Consider the following 21,589-nt stretch of genomic DNA (forward strand, 5'->3'; position numbering starts at 1 on the left):
CTCCTACCATAATAAACGGTCTGCAAACATTTTGTGCCTTTTATGGTAATAATCCGGCAGTCTTGTTGATTCCTCTTCTTATGCCCGCCCACCGCTGAAAACTGGCCCGCCCTGAATGCTGTCAATCAAAAGCTGTCAATCAAAAGTAAGTAGGCGGGGTTAACTCGGAAAGGCTTGAGGTAAGATATGACTTTTCTGCTCATTAGCATACGGTGCGGGAACAGTAAAAAACGGAATACTAAAGGTACAGAGATACGTAGGAGATAATTATAGGTTACATAAAAAAGATTTTTCACATCTACCCCCAGGTGTTGAAGGTTTAATAGGTGAAATGCTGGTGAAATGCTGGTGACAAGTTCCCTTTAAGACTAGATGAGAAGTCTAAAAAGTCTTGCCATGGTCAATGTAATAATCTGTGAAAAGTGAACAGACATTTCCAATGGCATAAAAAATCAATAACAATGCAGATAAAATAAATTTCCTGTATTAATTATCTGTTATTTTAAAACAAAAGGACTATTTGTGACCCTATGAAAACCCCTAAAGTAGGAGCCTAAAAAAAAATGGAATAAAAACTCGGGGTGAACCAGTTTGTAGAAACTTTGTCCGGTTTCACATGACTGCAATATGGCGGCTACATCCGGCACCCAAACCCCAACACCCGTCCCCCCTTGGGTTCTACTGTCCTTCAGTGATCTAAGTGATGATTTGTAGAAATATGGGGGGGGGGGGGGGGATCCGGGTTTGAAGCAAAAAATGTGACATATAACATGCGTGTGGATCCGGCCTACATGACACAGCGACGCAGATTATCATTCAGAAAAGAGGCAAATTCAAGCACTTGTTGTCCCTTTTATTTATTAGTTCAGTGAGGTGCACGGATGTCCCAGCCTCGTACAGTGCTGGTCATGATCTCCGGACTGGGAACCATATAAACCAGTTTGGTATGCACATTCGCCGGCCTCACGGTGCGACACGAGGCAGCACATGAGAAAATACACAGATTTTTTTTTTCTTTAACACTTTAAAACAAACAACATAAATTAGCACCAAAATCAGCATCTGAATATAAATCTGGAATCATTACATACACAGAGATGGAGAAGGCCACGTGGGAAGCTACCACAATACAGCTCTGGTTTTCTTTTTTTTTTTTATTATTCCGCCATATCTACATTTTGAATGAATACAAAAAGAAACATGCATTATATCTCGTAGCTAGCATTGAGTGTGGCATATGTCTGACAGGAAATAGTGGCAGAGCGCCCCCCGGGGAGCGCCGTCAGCAAGTTCACAAAGAAAACAAAAATTAGCACCACAGGAAAAACTGAACATCATAGCACCTATATCTGACAAGATCTCCCCTACTACAGGCAATTTCCCGCTGCGTGGGGGTAAAGACGAGGAGGTGGTAACTGCACGGCCGGGTGACATTACGTTCACATCTAGAGATGCTCACCCCAAATGTGGCAGCGTGTCAGCCGGATACATTATATACTCTACAGTAGGATCGTTTCTTAAAGGCGTACGTACGTGTTTTTATAAAAAAAAATATATTTCCCGTACTTCTGATAATCTCCCGTCTATACAAATTTACTATCAGTCGTTAAACGCGGCTTCATTACCGTCTGTAGCCGGGGTCGCTGGGTTTTGGGGGACCTGTTTGCTTAGACCTCAGAGTGTAAATCGCCGGCAACTCCTAAGAATTTTTTTGGCCTTTAATTTGATCCTAAAATGGAAATATTCCGTGAAAATTGAGATAAGAAACACAGGACCGTACCAGGTTTGTAAACTGAAATCTGTGTTTATAGAAATGCACATATTGCCACCACTTTGCCAGAAGGAACCGGATTTTGCACCAGGTCACATGCAGGATTTAAAGCTGAGGGTAAGGCAACTTTTTTTCCTTTAAAAACAAAACAATAATATACAATACAAATAATTACATACAAAAATATAAGCACCTTTAATACAAAGGGACAAGCGGGCACAATTTGCCCAGTGATGTTTGTTTTTTTTTTTTTTAGGAAGACTGGCATTGAAATTTAGGAACTAAGTGGAAAAAAAAAGAAAGTCGGAGGAGCGCCCTTTGTGGTCCGAATTTGCGTCAATCTGGAATAGTACGTTCAAGCATCTCCGTGTTGCGGTTTTCTTCCCATTCGTATCCGTGTCTTAGAGACCATTCAAAAGGTTTATAAGTCATGTGCTTCTAATGATTGTCACGTGATGCTGTTTAGGTCATGTGATCCCAGGGCTGTGGGTACCGAGTGGTTTTCTATCCTTGTCTAATACGTGGTGGTCCAGGCCCATGACCCGGGCAGATTGGGGGTCAGGCCGTCACTGTCCCAGCTGGAGAACGTGCATGTGAGACAAATAATAGGCTGTGATGAGGTTTCAAGGTTGCTCATTTGGAAACTTGGCGTTCTGTTATGCAATTGGCCTCTTTTCTCCACAAAAAGTGTATTTACGTATATCTTTATTAATTTTTTTTATAACATTTTTTTTTTGTAGTCTTTTTAGCCTAAGAAACACACGGGTCCCACTTCAAAGCCAAATTTTTGTGTTGGGTCTCCAAAGTCATTGAACATTAGATCCACTACAGGGGCTTGTTCCACTTTGGGGGTGTTCAGCTCCAGGATGGTTTTCTGGTAGCCTTTCTTAGACTGAGTGGAGAGAAAGAGGGAAAAAAAAGTCAAAACGAGGTATAATAAATAATGTGTAATTGAGATATTAACCTATATATTTTCTGAACACCAACAATATGTATAGCGCATCAGGACAAAGATATATAGTACACAAAACCTACATTATCCGAGCTCGCCTCACTTTCCCAGTCACCTCAATCATCTCACCCCACTGTTCAACACAAGAGTCACTCTTATAAATCACTGAACATCTGCGGTCTCCGCTGCAGGGACATCTCCCAACCCTGGTCCTCTCTTTTCTCCCGCTAAGCTCAACCCCTTATCTGCCACACATAGAAACTCTGCTAATCGTCTCACCATTCGTTGTATGTCTCCTTCTGTCTCGGCTCCCTGTGCGCTCTGGATTACGGGCACGGACGGCCGCAGAGTCATCCGCAATCACGGACCGTGCGCAAACAAGATGCGCATTGACTCTTGAGTAGCCTGGCCCGTAAACTGACTTGCCCTATTTTTTTGCGCTCCGGGCTCCCGGGCCAATGCATGGCCCATAGAATAGAACTTGCCCTATACTATCCACAATTGCGGCTCCGTAATGCAGGGACATGTGCATGAGGCCTTATTCCTTTCTAACTCTCCTGCCTCTTACAGAAACATGGCTACACCTGCCTGACACTGCTTCCCTTGCTGCTCTATCTTCTGGTGGTCTCCGCTTCTCCCAAGCCCCCAGACCTGAGAACTGGCAGGGTGGAGGGGTAAGCACTTATTTTCCCACAATGCACTTTCCGGGTAATTCCCCCCCCCCCCGATACTCTCACTCACATTTCCCTCCTTTGAAGTTCACACCCTCAGACTGGCAGTCGTCTACCGCCCCCCGGGCTCACCGCGCCAATTCCCAGATCATTTTGCTGCCTGGCATCTACAATTCCTATCCTCTGAAACAACCACTCTCATCATTGGTGACTTCAACATCCCCGTTGATAACCCAATCTCCCCATCTGCCTCCCAGATTCTATCTTCATCCTCCTCCCTAGGTCTTATCACAACTAACTAATTCTTCTACACATGAGGACGGGCATTCGCTTGACCTGCTCTTCTTCCGTCTCTGCTCAGTATCTGACTTTATTACCTCTCCTGACCACAACCTTCTCTCCTCAGGACATGCCTACGTATCAGACATACAGAAAAAACATCCCGTGACCAGTCCAGCGCTGCCAACCACCGACCGATCTCCAATCTCCCCTCCATCTCTAAACCCCTGGAACGCTTGGTCTACTCTCGCCCAATCCACCATCTCTCTTTTCGACCCCTTACAATCTGGTTTCCGCACTTTACACTCCACAGAAACTGCCCTTACTAAAGTCTCCAACAATCTCCTGATGGCTAAATCTAAGGGTAAATCCTCTCCTGATTCTTCTGGATCTCTCTGCCGCCTTTCACACTGCAGCCTCTACCACCAACTCCTACTTAACCCCTTAATGACGAGGCCATTTTGCGTGTTAATGACCAAGGATTATTTTTTGTTTTCTCACGGTCGCACTCCAACAGTTGTAACTTTTTGTTCATTCCGTCGACATCGCCGTATAAGGGCTTGTTTTTTGCGGGATGAGTTGTATTTTGTAATTGCACCATTTTTAGATGCTTATAATATATCGATTAACTTTTATTAACTTTATTTTAGGAGAGAAGTGAAAATAAGCAGCTATTCCAGCATTGATTTTTCACGTTATAAATTTACGCCATTTACTATGCAGCGCAAATAACGTCACATTTATTCTATGGGTCGGCACGATTAAGCGGATACTAATTGTATAAAGGTTTTATATGTTTTCCTACGTTTGCACAATAAAACCCTTTTAGAAAAAAATTACTTGTTTTTGTATCACCGCATTCAAAGAGCCGTAACTTCTTTATTTTTCCGTCAATGTGGTCGTATGTGGGATTGATTTTTGCGGGGCAAGGTGTAGTTTTCATTAGTACTATTATGGGTTACATGGGACTTATTGATTAACTTTTATTTTTTATGGGGGGAATGGGAAAAATAAATAAAAAATTTGCCATTGTTTTTTGCATTTGGATGCCGTTCATCCGGCAGTTCAATTAACGTGTTAATTTTATTGTTCGAGTCGTTACGATCGCGGTGACACCGTATATGTGTATGTGTTATTTGTTTTGACACTTTTACTAAATAAAACTATTTTTGGGGAAAAAAAGTGGTTTTATTTTATTTTTACTGTAATCTTTTTATTTTACTTTTTTTGTTCCACTAGGGGACTTCACTTTGCGATATTTAGATTGCAGATATAATGCTTTGGTATACTTAGTACACCAAAGCATTATTGCCTGTTCAGCAGTTGCTGATGGCACACCTGAGGGCCTTTGTTAGGCCCCCGGCTGTCATGGAAACCCAACGGCTCCCTGTGATTTCGTTGCCTCTGTCAAACACGTTAGACACCGTTGTCGCTACTGGCAGCGGCATCTATTGGGTTAAACTGCCAAAATCGGAGAGCGCTTCGATTCCGGCAGTTGGGGCAGGAGCCAGGCTGTGTATAACAGCCATGCTCATGCCGCTGATCGCGTGGGTACACTGGCAGTACCCACGTGGTCAGAGGACGGATATATCCGTTCTTATGCGGGAACTAGCTCCCTCACAGGATGGATATATCCGTCCTTCGTCGTAAACGGGTTAACTTGCTCCACTCTATTGGCCTTAAGGACGTGGCTCTCTCTTGCTTTTCTTCCTATCTCTCTGACCACTCGTTCAGTGTATTATTTGCTGGTTCTACTTCTTTTCCTCTTGCTATCTGGGTTCCTCAGGGATCAGTCCCAAGTCTGCTCCTCTTCTCTCTCTCTACACAGCCCCTATTGGACATCATCAGATTTGGCTCCCAGTACCATCTCTACGCTGATGACACCCAATTATATACCTCTTCCTGTGACCTCACCCCTGCTCTAATACAAAACACCAGTGATTGTCTGTCTCTATCATCTCCTCCAGTGATTGTCTATCCGCTGTCTCTATCATCATCTCCTCCAGTGATTGTCTGTCTGCTGTCTCTATCATCTCCTCCAGTGAATGTCTGTCCGCTGTCTCTATCATCATCTCCTCCAGTAATTGTCTGTCCGCTGTCTCTATCATCTCCTCCAGCGATTTTCTGTCCGCTGTCTCTATCATCATCTCCTCCAGTAATTGTCTGTCCGCTGTCTCAATCATCTCCTCCAGTGATTGTCTGTCCGCTGTCTCTATCTTCATCTCCTCCAGTTATTGTCTGTCCGCTGTCTCTATCATCTCCTCCAGTGACTGTCTGTCTGCTGTCTCTATCATCTCCTCCAGTGATTGTCTATCCGCTGTCTCTATCATCATCTCCTCCAGTAATTGTCTGTCCGCTGTCTCTATCATCTCCTCCAGTGATTTTCTGTCTGCTGTCTCTATCATCAACTCCTCCAGTGATTTTCTGTCCGCTGTCTCTATCATCATCTCCTCCAGTGATTTTCTGTCTGCTGTCTCTATCATCATCTCCTCCAGTGATTTTCTGCCCGCTGTCTCTATCATCATCTCCTCCAGTAATTGTCTGTCCGCTGTCTCTATCATCATCTCCTCCAGTGATTGTCTATCCGCTGTCTCTATCATCATCTCCTCCAGTGATTTTCTGTCTGCTGTCTCTATCATCTCCTCCAGTAATTGTCTGTCTGCTGTCTCTATCATCATCTCCTCCAGTGATTGTCTGTCTGCTGTCTCTATCATCTCCTCCAGTAATTGTCTGTCCGCTGTCTCTATCATCATCTCCTCCAGTAATTGTCTGTCCGCTGTCTCTATCATCATCTCCTCCAGTGATTTTCTGTCCGCTGTCTCTATCATCTCCTCCAGTGATTGTCTATCCGCTGTCTCTATCATCATCTCCTCCAGTAATTGTCTGTCCGCTGTCTCTATCATCTCCTCCAGTGATTTTCTGTCTGCTGTCTCTATCATCATCTCCTCCAGTGATTTTCTGTCCGCTGTCTCTATCATCATCTCCTCCAGTGATTGTATGTCTGCTGTCTCTATCATCATCTCCTCCAGTGATTTTCTGTCCGCTGTCTCTATTATCATCTCCTCCAGTAATTGTCTGTCCGCTGTCTCAATCATCATCTCCTCCAGTGATTGTCTGTCCGCTGTCTCTATCTTCATCTCCTCCAGTTATTGTCTGTCCGCTGTCTCTATCTTCATCTCCTCCAGTGACTGTCTGTCTGCTGTCTCTATCATCTCCTCCAGTGATTGTCTATCCGCTGTCTCTATCATCATCTCCTCCAGTAATTGTCTGTCCGCTGTCTCTATCATCTCCTCCAGTGATTTTCTGTCTGCTGTCTCTATCATCAACTCCTCCAGTGATTTTCTGTCCGCTGTCTCTATCATCATCTCCTCCAGTGATTTTCTGTCTGCTGTCTCTATCATCATCTCCTCCAGTGATTTTCTGCCCGCTGTCTCTATCATCATCTCCTCCAGTAATTGTCTGTCCGCTGTCTCTATCATCATCTTCTCCAGTGATTGTCTGTCCGCTGTCTCTATCATCATCTCCTCCAGTAATTGTCTGTCCGCTGTCTCTATCATCATCTCCTCCAGTAATTGTCTGTCCGCTGTCTCTATCATCATCTCCTCCAGTGATTTTCTGTCCGCTGTCTCTATCATCATCTCCTCCAGTGATTTTCTGTCCGCTGTCTCTATCATCATCTCCTCCAGTAATTGTCTGTCCGCTGTCTCTATCATCATCTCCTCCAGTGATTGTCTGTCCGCTGTCTCTATCATCATCTCCTCCAGTAATTGTCTGTCCGCTGTCTCTATCATCATCTCCTCCAGTAATTGTCTGTCCGCTGTCTCTATCATCATCTCCTCCAGTGATTTTCTGTCCGCTGTCTCTATCATCATCTCCTCCAGTGATTTTCTGTCCGCTGTCTCTATCATCATCTCCTCCAGTGATTTTCTGTCCGCTGTCTCTATCATCATCTCCTCCAGTGATTTTCTGTCCGCTGTCTCTATCATCATCTCCTCCAGTGATTTTCTGTCCGCTGTCTCTATCATGATCTCCTCCAGTGATTGTCTATCCGCTGTCTCTATCATCATCTCCTCCAGTGATTGTATGTCCACTGTCTCTATCATCATCTCCTCCAGTGATTTTCTGTCTGCTGTCTCTATCATCTCCTCCAGTAATTGTCTGTCTGCTGTCTCTATCATCTCCTCCAGTAATTGTCTGTCTGCTGTCTCTATCATCATCTCCTCCAGTGATTGTCTGTCCGCTGTCTCTATCATCATCTCCTCCAGTGATTGTCTGTCCGCTGTCTCTATCATCATCTCCTCCAGTAATTGTCTGTCCGCTGTCTCTATCTTCATCTCCTCCAGCAATTGTCTGTCTGCTGTCTCTATCATCTCCTCCAGTGATTGTCTGTCCGCTGTCTCTATCATCATCTCCTCCAGTGATTTTCTGTCTGCTGTCTCTATCATCATCTCCTCCAGTGATTTTCTGTCCGCTGTCTCTATCATCATCTCCTCCAGTAATTGTCTGTCCGCTGTCTCAATCATCATCTCCTCCAGTGATTGTCTGTCCCGCTGTCTCTATCTTCATCTCCTCCAGCAATTGTCTGTCTGCTGTCTCTATCATCTCCTCCAGTGATTGTCTGTCCGCTGTCTCTATCATCATCTCCTCCAGTGATTTTCTGTCTGCTGTCTCTATCATCTCCTCCAGTGATTTTCTGTCCGCTGTCTCTATCATCATCTCCAGTGATTGTATGTCTGCTGTCACTATCATCATCTCCTCCAGTGATTTTCTGTCCGAAGTCTCTATCATCATCTCCTCCAGTGATTGTCTGTCCGCTGTCTCTATCATCATGTCCTCCAGTGATTGTCTGTCCGCTGTCTCTATCATCATCTCCTCCAGTAATTGTCTGCCCGCAGTCTCTATCATCATCTCCTCCAGTGATTTTCTGTCTGCTGTCTCTATCATCATCTCCTCCAGTGATTGTCTGTCCGCTGTCTCTATCATCATCTCCTCCAGTGATTTTCTGTCCGCTGTCTCTATCATCTCCTTCAGTGATTGTCTGTCCGCTGTCTCTATCATCATCTTCTCCAGTAATTGTATGTCCGCTGTCTCTATCATCATCTCCTCCAGTGATTGTCTGTCCGCTGTCTCTATCATCATCTCCTCCAGTGATTTTCTGTCCGCTGTCTCTATCATCTCCTTCAGTGATTGTCTGTCCGCTGTCTCTATCATCATCTTCTCCAGTAATTGTATGTCCGCTGTCTCTATCATCATCTCCTCCAGTAATTGTCTGTCCGCTGTCTCTATCATCATCTCCTCCAGTGATTGTCTGTCCGCCGTCTCTATCATCATCTCCTCCAGTGATTGTCTGTCCGCTGTCTCTATCATCATCTCCTCCAGTAATTGTCTGTCCGCTGTCTCTATCATCATCTCCTCCAGTGATTTTCTGTCCGCTGTCTCTATCATCATCTCCTCCAGTGACTGTCTGTCCGCTGTCTCTATCATCATCTCCTCCAGTGATTGTCTGTCCGCTGTCTCTATCATCATCTCCTCCAGTAATTGTCTGTCCGCTGTCTCTATCATCATCTCCTCCAGTGATTGTCTGTCCGCTATCTCGATCATCATCTCCCCCAGTGATTTTCTGTCCGCTGTCTCTATCATCATCTCCTCCAGTGACTGTCTGTCCGCTGTCTCTATCATCATGTCCTCTCTTTATCTGAAACGGAATCTTTCTAAAACTGAGCTCCTTGTGTTCCCGCTATCTACTAACCTCCCTAAACCTGATGCCTCCATCTTAGTGTGCGGCACTACTATAACTCCACATAAATTTACCACATCTTGCTAGACACTTTCCTTATGCCATGTCTCACAAGTATTTTATGCCAAAAAGGCACACGTGGCATTAACAAATATGGCGCATGTTAAGATTTTTTTTAGTCACGCCACTTAATAATACTTTTTGAAAAGTATCTACACAAGTTGCTTAGTAAATCTCCCCCAATAATCCGCATGTTAAGTAAATGTTAAGTCGCTGTGATAAAACCATTTTGGCTTCTTCGGTTAAACACATAAACCTTTTTGTGGGATTTTTCATCCATTATCCCGTGTGGGAACATGACATTACTGGAAGTGGCTTGTGGTGGATCTCCTGTCTCTCTTACAATATAAATCCATAGTAAACAGATAATACGTCCCGGAGTCTCCGCTGCTCCGCACTCATTTCCTATTAAAAAATATGTTTGTTTTTTTTTTCATTGTGTCAGAACTAATAATACTTGTCTGGTGTTTTGTACTGCAGTCTGACATGGTCCTGCTGATCAATAGATGACTGTACCACCGCCAGCCCAGCCATATCCAGAAGCTTTCATGTCACTAGACTGCACACAACAATGTCTTTGAAGACGCCGGAAGCCACTCTAATAATCTGATCACCGTAAACTCCTGGCACTGTAGTAAATGGCGTGTCAGCCAGATATCAAATGAGACAGAGATGTAGCTGAGTCACTTACTGCGCATCCATCCATGATGGCCTGAATGTACGGGTTGTTGTCATAAGACATCTCTTCATCGTTAGAGCCCAAGAAGCGGATTGCCTTGTCGTAGCTGCTGGTGGCAGCGTCATGCCAGGCGACGGACTGGTAGCAGTTGTAGGTTATGTTCTGTTTAGCAGAGGCACTGAGAAGCCTCAAGAACGTCATCTGTACCACGCCAACTGGGTTTCCATCAGCATCCACGTAGGACAGCTGGAAAGAATCAGACAAATCTACAGGTTCAATACTGAACGTTTATCTAATTGCAAAAACCTCATCAAAACGGTTACAACAATAGGGTCTAGTACGATCACTGTATGTGACTGTAATACAGAGGATGAAGGGTAGATATCACTGTATGTGACTAATACAGAGGATGAAGGGTAGATATCACTGTATGTGACTGTAATATAGAGGATGAAGGGTAGATATCACTGTATGTGACTGTAATACAGAGGATGAAGGGTAGATATCACTGTATGTGACTGTAATACAGAGGATGAAGGGTAGATATCACTGTATGTGACTGTAATACAGAGGATGAAGGGTAGATATCACTGTATGTGACTGTAATACAGAGGATGAAGGGTAGATATCACTGTATGTGACTGTAATATAGAGGATGAGGGGTAGATATCACTGTATGTGACTAATACAGAGGATGAAGGGTAGATATCACTGTATGTGACTGTAATACAGAGGATGAAGGGTAGATATCACTGTATGTGACTGTAATACAGAGGATGACGGGTAGATATCACTGTATGTGACTAATACAGAGGATGAAGGGTAGATATCACTGTATGTGACTGTAATACAGAGGATGAAGGGTAGATATCACTGTATGTGACTGTAATACAGAGGATGAAGGGTAGATATCACTGTATGTGACTGTAATATAGAGGATGAAGGGTAGATATCACTGTATGTGACTGTAATACAGAGGATGAAGGGTAGATATCACTGTATGTGACTGTAATATAGAGGATGAAGGGTAGATATCACTGTATGTGACTGTAATATAGAGGATGAAGGGTAGATATCACTGTATGTGACTGTAATACAGAGGATGAAGGGTAGATATCACTGTATGTGACTGTAATATAGAGGATGAAGGGTAGATATCACTGTATGTGACTGTAATACAGAGGATGAAGGGTAGATATCACTGTATGTGACTGTAATATAGAGGATGAAGGGTAGATATCACTGTATGTGACTGTAATATAGAGGATGAAGGGTAGATATCACTGTATGTGACTGTAATACAGAGGATGAAGGGTAGATATCACTGTATGTGACTAATACAGAGGATGAAGGGTAGATATCACTGTATGTGACTGTAATACAGAGGATGAAGGGTAGATATCACTGTATGTGACTGTAATATAGAGGATGAAGGGTAGATATCACTGTATGTGACTGTAATATAGAGGATGAAGGGTAGATATCACTGTATGTGACTGTAATACAGAGGATGAAGGGTAGATATCACTGTATGTGACTGTAATATAGAGGATGAAGGGAAAAATAGTTTTCTGTACATGGGATGATTGATGACATCACTACCATCAATGACTCGTTCATCCCATGTAACCCTAATTCTCTATATACACAGTACATCCTAATTATTCACAATTATTAAGCAGATTCCCAATAAGAAATATTAATTAGTCATACAACACTATCCACTAATACAACGTAAAACCCATACAAACCGTCCTGGGAGCGCTCCGCCGCCTGAGAAGTAAGAGTGCTGGACATGAGGGCACATGCAAGGTCAGACCCAGCTAACAACACGTGTGGAGTCCGCACAGCTCTCCCTTATGGAGTTTGCGGTGATATCTGGACCTGCTTGGTGTGAAGCCTCATATTAGGACTGGAGGTTCTTCTGCTGATGTGTCACTGACCCCCTGGTTACTGCTCGGGGGTCTCACTTTACGTACGTGTTGGTAGCTGTTTCTTTAAACCATGTTTTACGGTACCTGCAGTTATTTCAGCTTCTGTTTCCTAAGCAGGAAGCACTGAGGATGAAGTGGGGGCTTAAGAGAAATCGCTATATAGCAAAGACATTGACATGAAGAAGAAAAAAATATATATATATAGAGCCAGGCTCGAAAGATGCTGTGAAGTTAAGACACACGGCGGCACGGATGCCGGCAAGAGCTGCAAAGTTTTCTACTTCAAAGGAGTCACCCTGAGCTGAACTGAGTACCTATGATATTGAGAGCAGAGGCGCTCCCCGCTTCTCCATGACTACCAAACCGGGCCCACCGCCTCCCATGAAACTGCAGGGCCCACCGAGACGGCACTAGTGTAATAATAAGGAGCTCAGAGCCGGCCGCCATTATAGTGTTAAATCTCCAGTCCTCGTCATTACAGGTTACATCTCACCTCCAGAGCTGCAATCACTGTGCGAACACACACTAAAGTCCATACAGCTGCTCCTGGGCCAAACTACTACATTTCCCACAATGCACTACATTAGTGTTTGTTGGGAAGACGAATGTTTTTCAATCTCAGCCTTGACTACTACGAACAGGTCATGGTTTAAGGATATCCTAAACAGAGAAGAACCGTGGCAGTGCCAGAAGACAGTACAGGTATAACCCAACTAAGAAAAATCTAAATCATTAAGAGGTTTGTACAGGATTAGAAAAACATGTCTGCTTTTCAGAAACAGCGCCACCGCGTCCATGGGTTGTGTGTGATATTGCAGCTGAATACCACACACGATCTGATGACTGGTGTGCTGCGGCTTTGGAAGAAAGCAGATACGTTTTTCTAATCATAGTCTTCACATTATATGTAGATTTAAGCTGTAAATTGTGCTGAGGTTTATAAACTTTTTCCAATTGGAATGACACATAATTGATAATAAGGGAACAATTTGCCTTTTTCTAGTTCCATCTTCATCATGCAGAGATCATAGGTACCCAAAACAGGAGGTCAAGTTGATGTCTTGTGCTGTCTAACACACTGACATCCCCTATAGAAAAACATTGCGGGATTAGCCTGATGCATTCCCAGAGGAAACAAAGTGTCTTTTAAGGTGGACATAACCCTAAGTATCGGCTGTTCCTGCCCTCTGACAATTACAGCTGCTGCCCAAGTCTTTGGTGTTGGTCTCTGTGAGAATTAAATTTGTCATTTTCAGAATAACGGCAGAAGGCAGATTCGGAGCAGCACAGACACTAATGTGAATGAGCCCCACACTCATTATACGGTAGATCTATCAAATGTAAAGTAAATATGGACAATGCGTTTAGGGTTTCCTATATGGGATGTGTCAGTCTGCGCCGCAACAAGTGAAATTGTTTGCTAGTGAAAGAGTTACAGGACTGCGTCCCGTATAATAATCCTGCAGCACTGGGGGCACATCAGTAATATGGTGACTGTGGTCATTGCTGGCCGGCACATCAGTAATATGGTGACTTTGTGGTCGTTGCTGGCCGGCACATCAGTAATATGGTGACTGTGGTCGTTGCTGGCCGTCACATCAGTAATATGGTGACTGTGGTCGTTGCTGGCCGGCACATCAGTAATATGGTGACTGTGGTCGTTGCTGGCCGGCACATCAGTAATATGGTGACTTTGTGGTCATTGCTGGCCGTCACATCAGTAATATGGTGACTGTGGTCATTGCTGGCCGGCACATCAGTTATATGGTGACTGTGGTCGTTGCTGGCCATCACATCAGTTATATGGTGACTGTGGTCATTGCTGGCCGGCACATCAGTAATATGGTGACTTTGTGGTCATTGCTGGCCGGCACATCAGTAATATGGTGACTGTGGTCATTGCTGGCCGGCACATCAGTTATATGGTGACTGTGGTCATTGCTGGCCGGCACATCAGTAATATGGTGACTTTGTGGTCATTGCTGGCCGGCACATCAGTAATATGTTGACTTTGGGGTCATTGCTGGCCGGCACATCAGTTATATGGTGACTGTGGTCATTGCTGGCCGTCACATCAGTTATATGGTGACTGTGGTCATTGCTGGCCGGCACATCAGTAATATGGTGACTTTGTGGTCATTGCTGGCCGGCACATCAGTAATATGGTGACTTTGGGGTCATTGCTGGCCGGCACATCAGTTATATGGTGACTGTGGTCATTGCTGGCCGTCACATCAGTAATATGGTGACTGTGGTCATTGCTGGCCGTCACATCAGTAATATGGTGACTGTGGTCATTGCTGGCCGGCACATCAGTAATATGGTGACTGTGGTCGTTGCTGGCCGGCACATCAGTAATATGGTGACTGTGGTCATTGCTGGCCGGCACATCAGTAATATGGTGACTTTGTGGTCATTGCTGGCCGTCACATCAGTAATATGGTGACTGTGGTCATTGCTGGCCGGCACATCAGTTATATGGTGACTGTGGTCGTTGCTGGCCATCACATCAGTTATATGGTGACTGTGGTCATTGCTGGCCGGCACATCAGTAATATGGTGACTTTGTGGTCATTGCTGGCCGGCACATCAGTAATATGGTGACTGTGGTCATTGCTGGCCGGCACATCAGTAATATGGTGACTGTGGTCATTGCTGGCCGGCACATCAGTAATATGGTGACTTTGTGGTCATTGCTGGCCGTCACATCAGTAATATGGTGACTTTGTGGTCATTGCTGGCCGTCACATCAGTAATATGGTGACTGTGGTCATTGCTGGCCGTCACATCAGTTATATGGTGACTGTGGTCATTGCTGGCCGGCACATCAGTAATATGGTGACTTTGTGGTCATTGCTGGCCGGCACATCAGTAATATGGTGACTTTGGGGTCATTGCTGGCCGGCACATCAGTTATATGGTGACTGTGGTCATTGCTGGCCGGCACATCAGTAATATGGTGACTTTGTGGTCATTGCTGGCCGGCACATCAGTAATATGTTGACTTTGGGGTCATTGCTGGCCGGCACATCAGTTATATGGTGACTGTGGTCATTGCTGGCCGTCACATCAGTTATATGGTGACTGTGGTCATTGCTGGCCGGCACATCAGTAATATGGTGACTTTGTGGTCATTGCTGGCCGGCACATCAGTAATATGGTGACTTTGGGGTCATTGCTGGCCGGCACATCAGTTATATGGTGACTGTGGTCATTGCTGGCCGTCACATCAGTAATATGGTGACTTTGTGGTCATTGCTGGCCGGCACATCAGTAATATGGTGACTTTGTGGTCATTGCGGCCGGCACATCAGTGATATGGTGACTTTGTGGTCATTGCTGGCCGGCACATCAGTAATATGGTGACTGTGGTCATTGCTGGCCGTCACATCAGTAATATGGTGACTTTGTGGTCGTTGCTGGCCGTCACATCAGTTATATGGCGACTTTGTGGTCATTGCTGGCCGGCACATCAGTAATATGGTGACTGTGGTCATTGCTGGCCGGCACATCAGTAATATGGTGACTTTGTGGTCATTGCTGGCCGGCACATCAGTAATATGGTGACTGTGGTCATTGCTGGCCGGCACATCAGTAATATGGTGACTGTGGTCATTGCTGGCCGGCACATCAGTAATATGGTGACTGTGGTCATTGCTGGCCGGCACATCAGTAATATGGTGACTTTGTGGTCATTGCTGGCCGGCACATCAGTAATATGGTGACTGTGGTCATTGCTGGCCGGCACATCAGTAATATGGTGACTGTGGTCATTGCTGGCCGGCACATCAGTAATATGGTGACTGTGGTCATTGCTGGCCGGCACATCACTAATATGGTGACTGTGGTCATTGCTGGCCGGCACATCAGTAATATGGTGACTTTGTGGTTATTGCTGGCCGGCACATCAGTAATATGGTGACTTTGTGGTCATTGCTGGCCGGCACATCAGTAATATGGTGACTTTGTGGTCATTGCTGGCCGGCACATCAGTAATATGGTGACTTTGTGGTCATTGCTGGCCGTCACATCAGTAATATGGTGACTTTGTGGTCATTGCTGGCCGGCACATCAGTAATATGGTGACTTTGTGGTCATTGCTGGCCGGCACATCAGTAATATGGTGACTGTGGTCATTGCTGGCCGGCACATCAGTTATATGGCGACTTTGTGGTCATTGCTGGCCGGCACATCAGTAATATGGTGACTGTGGTCATTGCTGGCCGGCACATCAGTAATATGGTGACTGTGGTCATTGCTGGCCGGCACATCAGTAATATGGTGACTGTGGTCATTGCTGGCCGGCACATCAGTAATATGGTGACTTTGTGGTCATTGCTGGCCGGCACATCAGTAATATGGTGACTGTGGTCATTGCTGGCCGGCACATCAGTAATATGGTGACTGTGGTCATTGCTGGCCGGCACATCAGTAATATGGTGACTGTGGTCATTGCTGGCCGGCACATCAGTAATATGGTGACTGTGGTCATTGCTGGCCGGCACATCAGTAATATGGTGACTTTGTGGTTATTGCTGGCCGGCACATCAGTAATATGGTGACTTTGTGGTCATTGCTGGCCGTCACATCAGTTATATGGTGACTGTGGTCATTGCTGGCCGTCACATCAGTAATATGGTGACTTTGTGGTCATTGCTGGCCGTCACATCAGTAATATGGTGACTTTGTGGTCATTGCTGGCCGGCACATCAGTAATATGGTGACTTTGTGGTCATTGCTGGCCGGCACATCAGTAATATGGTGACTGTGGTCATTGCTGGCCGTCACATCAGTAATATGGTGACTTTGTGGTCATTGCTGGCCGGCACATCAGTAATATGGTGACTTTGTGGTCATTGCTGGCCGTCACATCAGTAATATGGTGACTGTGGTCATTGCTGGCCGGCACATCAGTAATATGGTGACTTTGTGGTCATTGCTGGCCGGGACATCAGTAATATGGTGACTTTGTGGTCGTTGCTGACCGTCACATCAGTAATATGGTGACTTTGTGGTCATTGCTGGCCGGCACATCAGTAATATGGTGACTTTGTGGTCGTTGCTGACCGTCACATCAGTAATATGGTGACTTTGTGGTCATTGCTGGCCGGCACATCAGTAATATGGTGACTGTGGTCATTGCTGGCCGGCACATCAGTAATATGGTGACTTTGTGGTTATTGCTGGCCGGCACATCAGTAATATGGTGACTTTGTGGTCATTGCTGGCCGTCACATCAGTTATATGGTGACTGTGGTCATTGCTGGCCGTCACATCAGTAATATGGTGACTTTGTGGTCATTGCTGGCCGTCACATCAGTAATATGGTGACTTTGTGGTCATTGCTGGCCGGCACATCAGTAATATGGTGACTTTGTGGTCATTGCTGGCCGTCACATCAGTAATATGGTGACTTTGTGGTCATTGCTGGCCGGCACATCAGTAATATGGTGACTTTGTGGTCATTGCTGGCCGTCACATCAGTAATATGGTGACTGTGGTCATTGCTGGCCGGCACATCAGTAATATGGTGACTTTGTGGTCATTGCTGGCCGGGACATCAGTAATATGGTGACTTTGTGGTCGTTGCTGACTGTCACATCAGTAATATGGTGACTTTGTGGTCATTGCTGGCCGGCACATCAGTAATATGGTGACTTTGTGGTCGTTTCTGACCGTCACATCAGTAATATGGTGACTTTGTGGTCATTGCTGGCCGGCACATCAGTAATATGGTGTCTGTGGTCATTGCTGGCCGTCACATCAGTAATATGGTGACTTTGTGGTCATTGCTGGCCGGCACATCAGTAATATGGTGACTTTGTGGTCATTGCTGGCCGGCACATCAGTAATATGGTGACTGTGGTCATTGCTGGCCGGCACATCAGTTATATGGCGACTTTGTGGTCATTGCTGGCCGGCACATCAGTAATATGGTGACTGTGGTCATTGCTGGCCGGCACATCAGTAATATGGTGACTGTGGTCATTGCTGGCCGGCACATCAGTAATATGGTGACTGTGGTCATTGCTGGCCGGCACATCAGTAATATGGTGACTTTGTGGTCATTGCTGGCCGGCACATCAGTAATATGGTGACTGTGGTCATTGCTGGCCGGCACATCAGTAATATGGTGACTGTGGTCATTGCTGGCCGGCACATCAGTAATATGGTGACTTTGGGGTCATTGCTGGCCGGCACATCAGTTATATGGTGACTGTGGTCATTGCTGGCCGGCACATCAGTAATATGGTGACTTTGTGGTCATTGCTGGCCGGCACATCAGTAATATGTTGACTTTGGGGTCATTGCTGGCCGGCACATCAGTTATATGGTGACTGTGGTCATTGCTGGCCGTCACATCAGTTATATGGTGACTGTGGTCATTGCTGGCCGGCACATCAGTAATATAGTGACTTTGTGGTCATTGCTGGCCGGCACATCAGTAATATGGTGACTTTGGGGTCATTGCTGGCCGGCACATCAGTTATATGGTGACTGTGGTCATTGCTGGCCGTCACATCAGTAATATGGTGACTTTGTGGTCATTGCTGGCCGGCACATCAGTAATATGGTGACTTTGTGGTCATTGCGGCCGGCACATCAGTGATATGGTGACTTTGTGGTCATTGCTGGCCGGCACATCAGTAATATGGTGACTGTGGTCATTGCTGGCCGTCACATCAGTAATATGGTGACTTTGTGGTCGTTGCTGGCCGTCACATCAGTTATATGGCGACTTTGTGGTCATTGCTGGCCGGCACATCAGTAATATGGTGACTGTGGTCATTGCTGGCCGGCACATCAGTAATATGGTGACTTTGTGGTCATTGCTGGCCGGCACATCAGTAATATGGTGACTGTGGTCATTGCTGGCCGGCACATCAGTAATATGGTGACTGTGGTCATTGCTGGCCGGCACATCAGTAATATGGTGACTGTGGTCATTGCTGGCCGGCACATCAGTAATATGGTGACTTTGTGGTCATTGCTGGCCGGCACATCAGTAATATGGTGACTGTGGTCATTGCTGGCCGGCACATCAGTAATATGGTGACTGTGGTCATTGCTGGCCGGCACATCAGTAATATGGTGACTGTGGTCATTGCTGGCCGGCACATCACTAATATGGTGACTGTGGTCATTGCTGGCCGGCACATCAGTAATATGGTGACTTTGTGGTTATTGCTGGCCGGCACATCAGTAATATGGTGACTTTGTGGTCATTGCTGGCCGGCACATCAGTAATATGGTGACTTTGTGGTCATTGCTGGCCGGCACATCAGTAATATGGTGACTTTGTGGTCATTGCTGGCCGTCACATCAGTAATATGGTGACTTTGTGGTCATTGCTGGCCGGCACATCAGTAATATGGTGACTTTGTGGTCATTGCTGGCCGGCACATCAGTAATATGGTGACTGTGGTCATTGCTGGCCGGCACATCAGTTATATGGCGACTTTGTGGTCATTGCTGGCCGGCACATCAGTAATATGGTGACTGTGGTCATTGCTGGCCGGCACATCAGTAATATGGTGACTGTGGTCATTGCTGGCCGGCACATCAGTAATATGGTGACTGTGGTCATTGCTGGCCGGCACATCAGTAATATGGTGACTTTGTGGTCATTGCTGGCCGGCACATCAGTAATATGGTGACTGTGGTCATTGCTGGCCGGCACATCAGTAATATGGTGACTGTGGTCATTGCTGGCCGGCACATCAGTAATATGGTGACTGTGGTCATTGCTGGCCGGCACATCAGTAATATGGTGACTGTGGTCATTGCTGGCCGGCACATCAGTAATATGGTGACTTTGTGGTTATTGCTGGCCGGCACATCAGTAATATGGTGACTTTGTGGTCATTGCTGGCCGTCACATCAGTTATATGGTGACTGTGGTCATTGCTGGCCGTCACATCAGTAATATGGTGACTTTGTGGTCATTGCTGGCCGTCACATCAGTAATATGGTGACTTTGTGGTCATTGCTGGCCGGCACATCAGTAATATGGTGACTTTGTGGTCATTGCTGGCCGTCACATCAGTAATATGGTGACTTTGTGGTCATTGCTGGCCGGCACATCAGTAATATGGTGACTTTGTGGTCATTGCTGGCCGTCACATCAGTAATATGGTGACTGTGGTCATTGCTGGCCGGCACATCAGTAATATGGTGACTTTGTGGTCATTGCTGGCCGGGACATCAGTAATATGGTGACTTTGTGGTCGTTGCTGACTGTCACATCAGTAATATGGTGACTTTGTGGTCATTGCTGGCCGGCACATCAGTAATATGGTGACTTTGTGGTCGTTGCTGACCGTCACATCAGTAATATGGTGACTTTGTGGTCATTGCTGGCCGGCACATCAGTAATATGGTGACTGTGGTCATTGCTGGCCGGCACATCAGTAATATGGTGACTTTGTGGTTATTGCTGGCCGGCACATCAGTAATATGGTGACTTTGTGGTCATTGCTGGCCGTCACATCAGTTATATGGTGACTGTGGTCATTGCTGGCCGTCACATCAGTAATATGGTGACTTTGTGGTCATTGCTGGCCGTCACATCAGTAATATGGTGACTTTGTGGTCATTGCTGGCCGTCACATCAGTAATATGGTGACTGTGGTCATTGCTGGCCGGCACATCAGTAATATGGTGACTTTGTGGTCATTGCTGGCCGGGACATCAGTAATATGGTGACTTTGTGGTCGTTGCTGACTGTCACATCAGTAATATGGTGACTTTGTGGTCATTGCTGGCCGGCACATCAGTAATATGGTGACTTTGTGGTCGTTGCTGACCGTCACATCAGTAATATGGTGACTTTGTGGTCATTGCTGGCCGGCACATCAGTAATATGGTGTCTGTGGTCATTGCTGGCCGTCACATCAGTAATATGGTGAATGTGGTCATTGCTGGCCAGCACATCAGTAATATGGTGACTGTGGTCATTGCTGGCCGGCACATCAGTAATATGGTGACTGTGGTCATTGCTGGCCGGCACATCAGTAATATGGTGACTGTGGTCATTGCTGGCCGGCACATCAGTAATATGGTGACTGTGGTCATTGCTGGCCGGCACATCAGTAATATGGTGACTGTGGTCATTGCTGGCCGGCACATCAGTAATATGGTGACTTTGTGGTTATTGCTGGCCGGCACATCAGTAATATGGTGACTTTGTGGTCATTGCTGGCCGTCACATCAGTTATATGGTGACTGTGGTCATTGCTGGCCGTCACATCAGTAATATGGTGACTTTGTGGTCATTGCTGGCCGTCACATCAGTAATATGGTGACTTTGTGGTCATTGCTGGCCGGCACATCAGTAATATGGTGACTTTGTGGTCATTGCTGGCCGTCACATCAGTAATATGGTGACTTTGTGGTCATTGCTGGCCGGCACATCAGTAATATGGTGACTTTGTGGTCATTGCTGGCCGTCACATCAGTAATATGGTGACTGTGGTCATTGCTGGCCGGCACATCAGTAATATGGT

The 21,589-nt window shown here is 45.9% G+C and overlaps 1 protein-coding gene across 9 annotated transcripts in view; it reads right to left on the reverse strand.

Moving 5' to 3' along the window:
- Window positions 1-1,139: 1,139 nt before the first annotated feature.
- Window positions 1,140-21,589, reverse strand: part of LOC142659005 (collagen alpha-1(V) chain-like) — a 286,189-nt gene continuing 265,739 nt past the window's right edge. For all 9 annotated transcript variants that reach the window (XM_075834646.1, XM_075834645.1, XM_075834647.1 and 6 more), the window contains 2 exons: window positions 10,162-10,395; window positions 1,140-2,663 (listed from right to left, as the gene is read on the reverse strand). In XM_075834646.1, coding sequence (XP_075690761.1) covers window positions 2,517-2,663; window positions 10,162-10,395 — 381 coding nt within the window. In that variant the 3' untranslated portion in view covers window positions 1,140-2,516. The remainder of the gene's footprint in view (window positions 2,664-10,161; window positions 10,396-21,589) is intronic.

The sequence above is a fragment of the Rhinoderma darwinii genome, chromosome 8 (genome assembly GCF_050947455.1).
Source record: "Rhinoderma darwinii isolate aRhiDar2 chromosome 8, aRhiDar2.hap1, whole genome shotgun sequence".
NCBI lineage: Eukaryota > Metazoa > Chordata > Amphibia > Anura > Rhinodermatidae > Rhinoderma > Rhinoderma darwinii.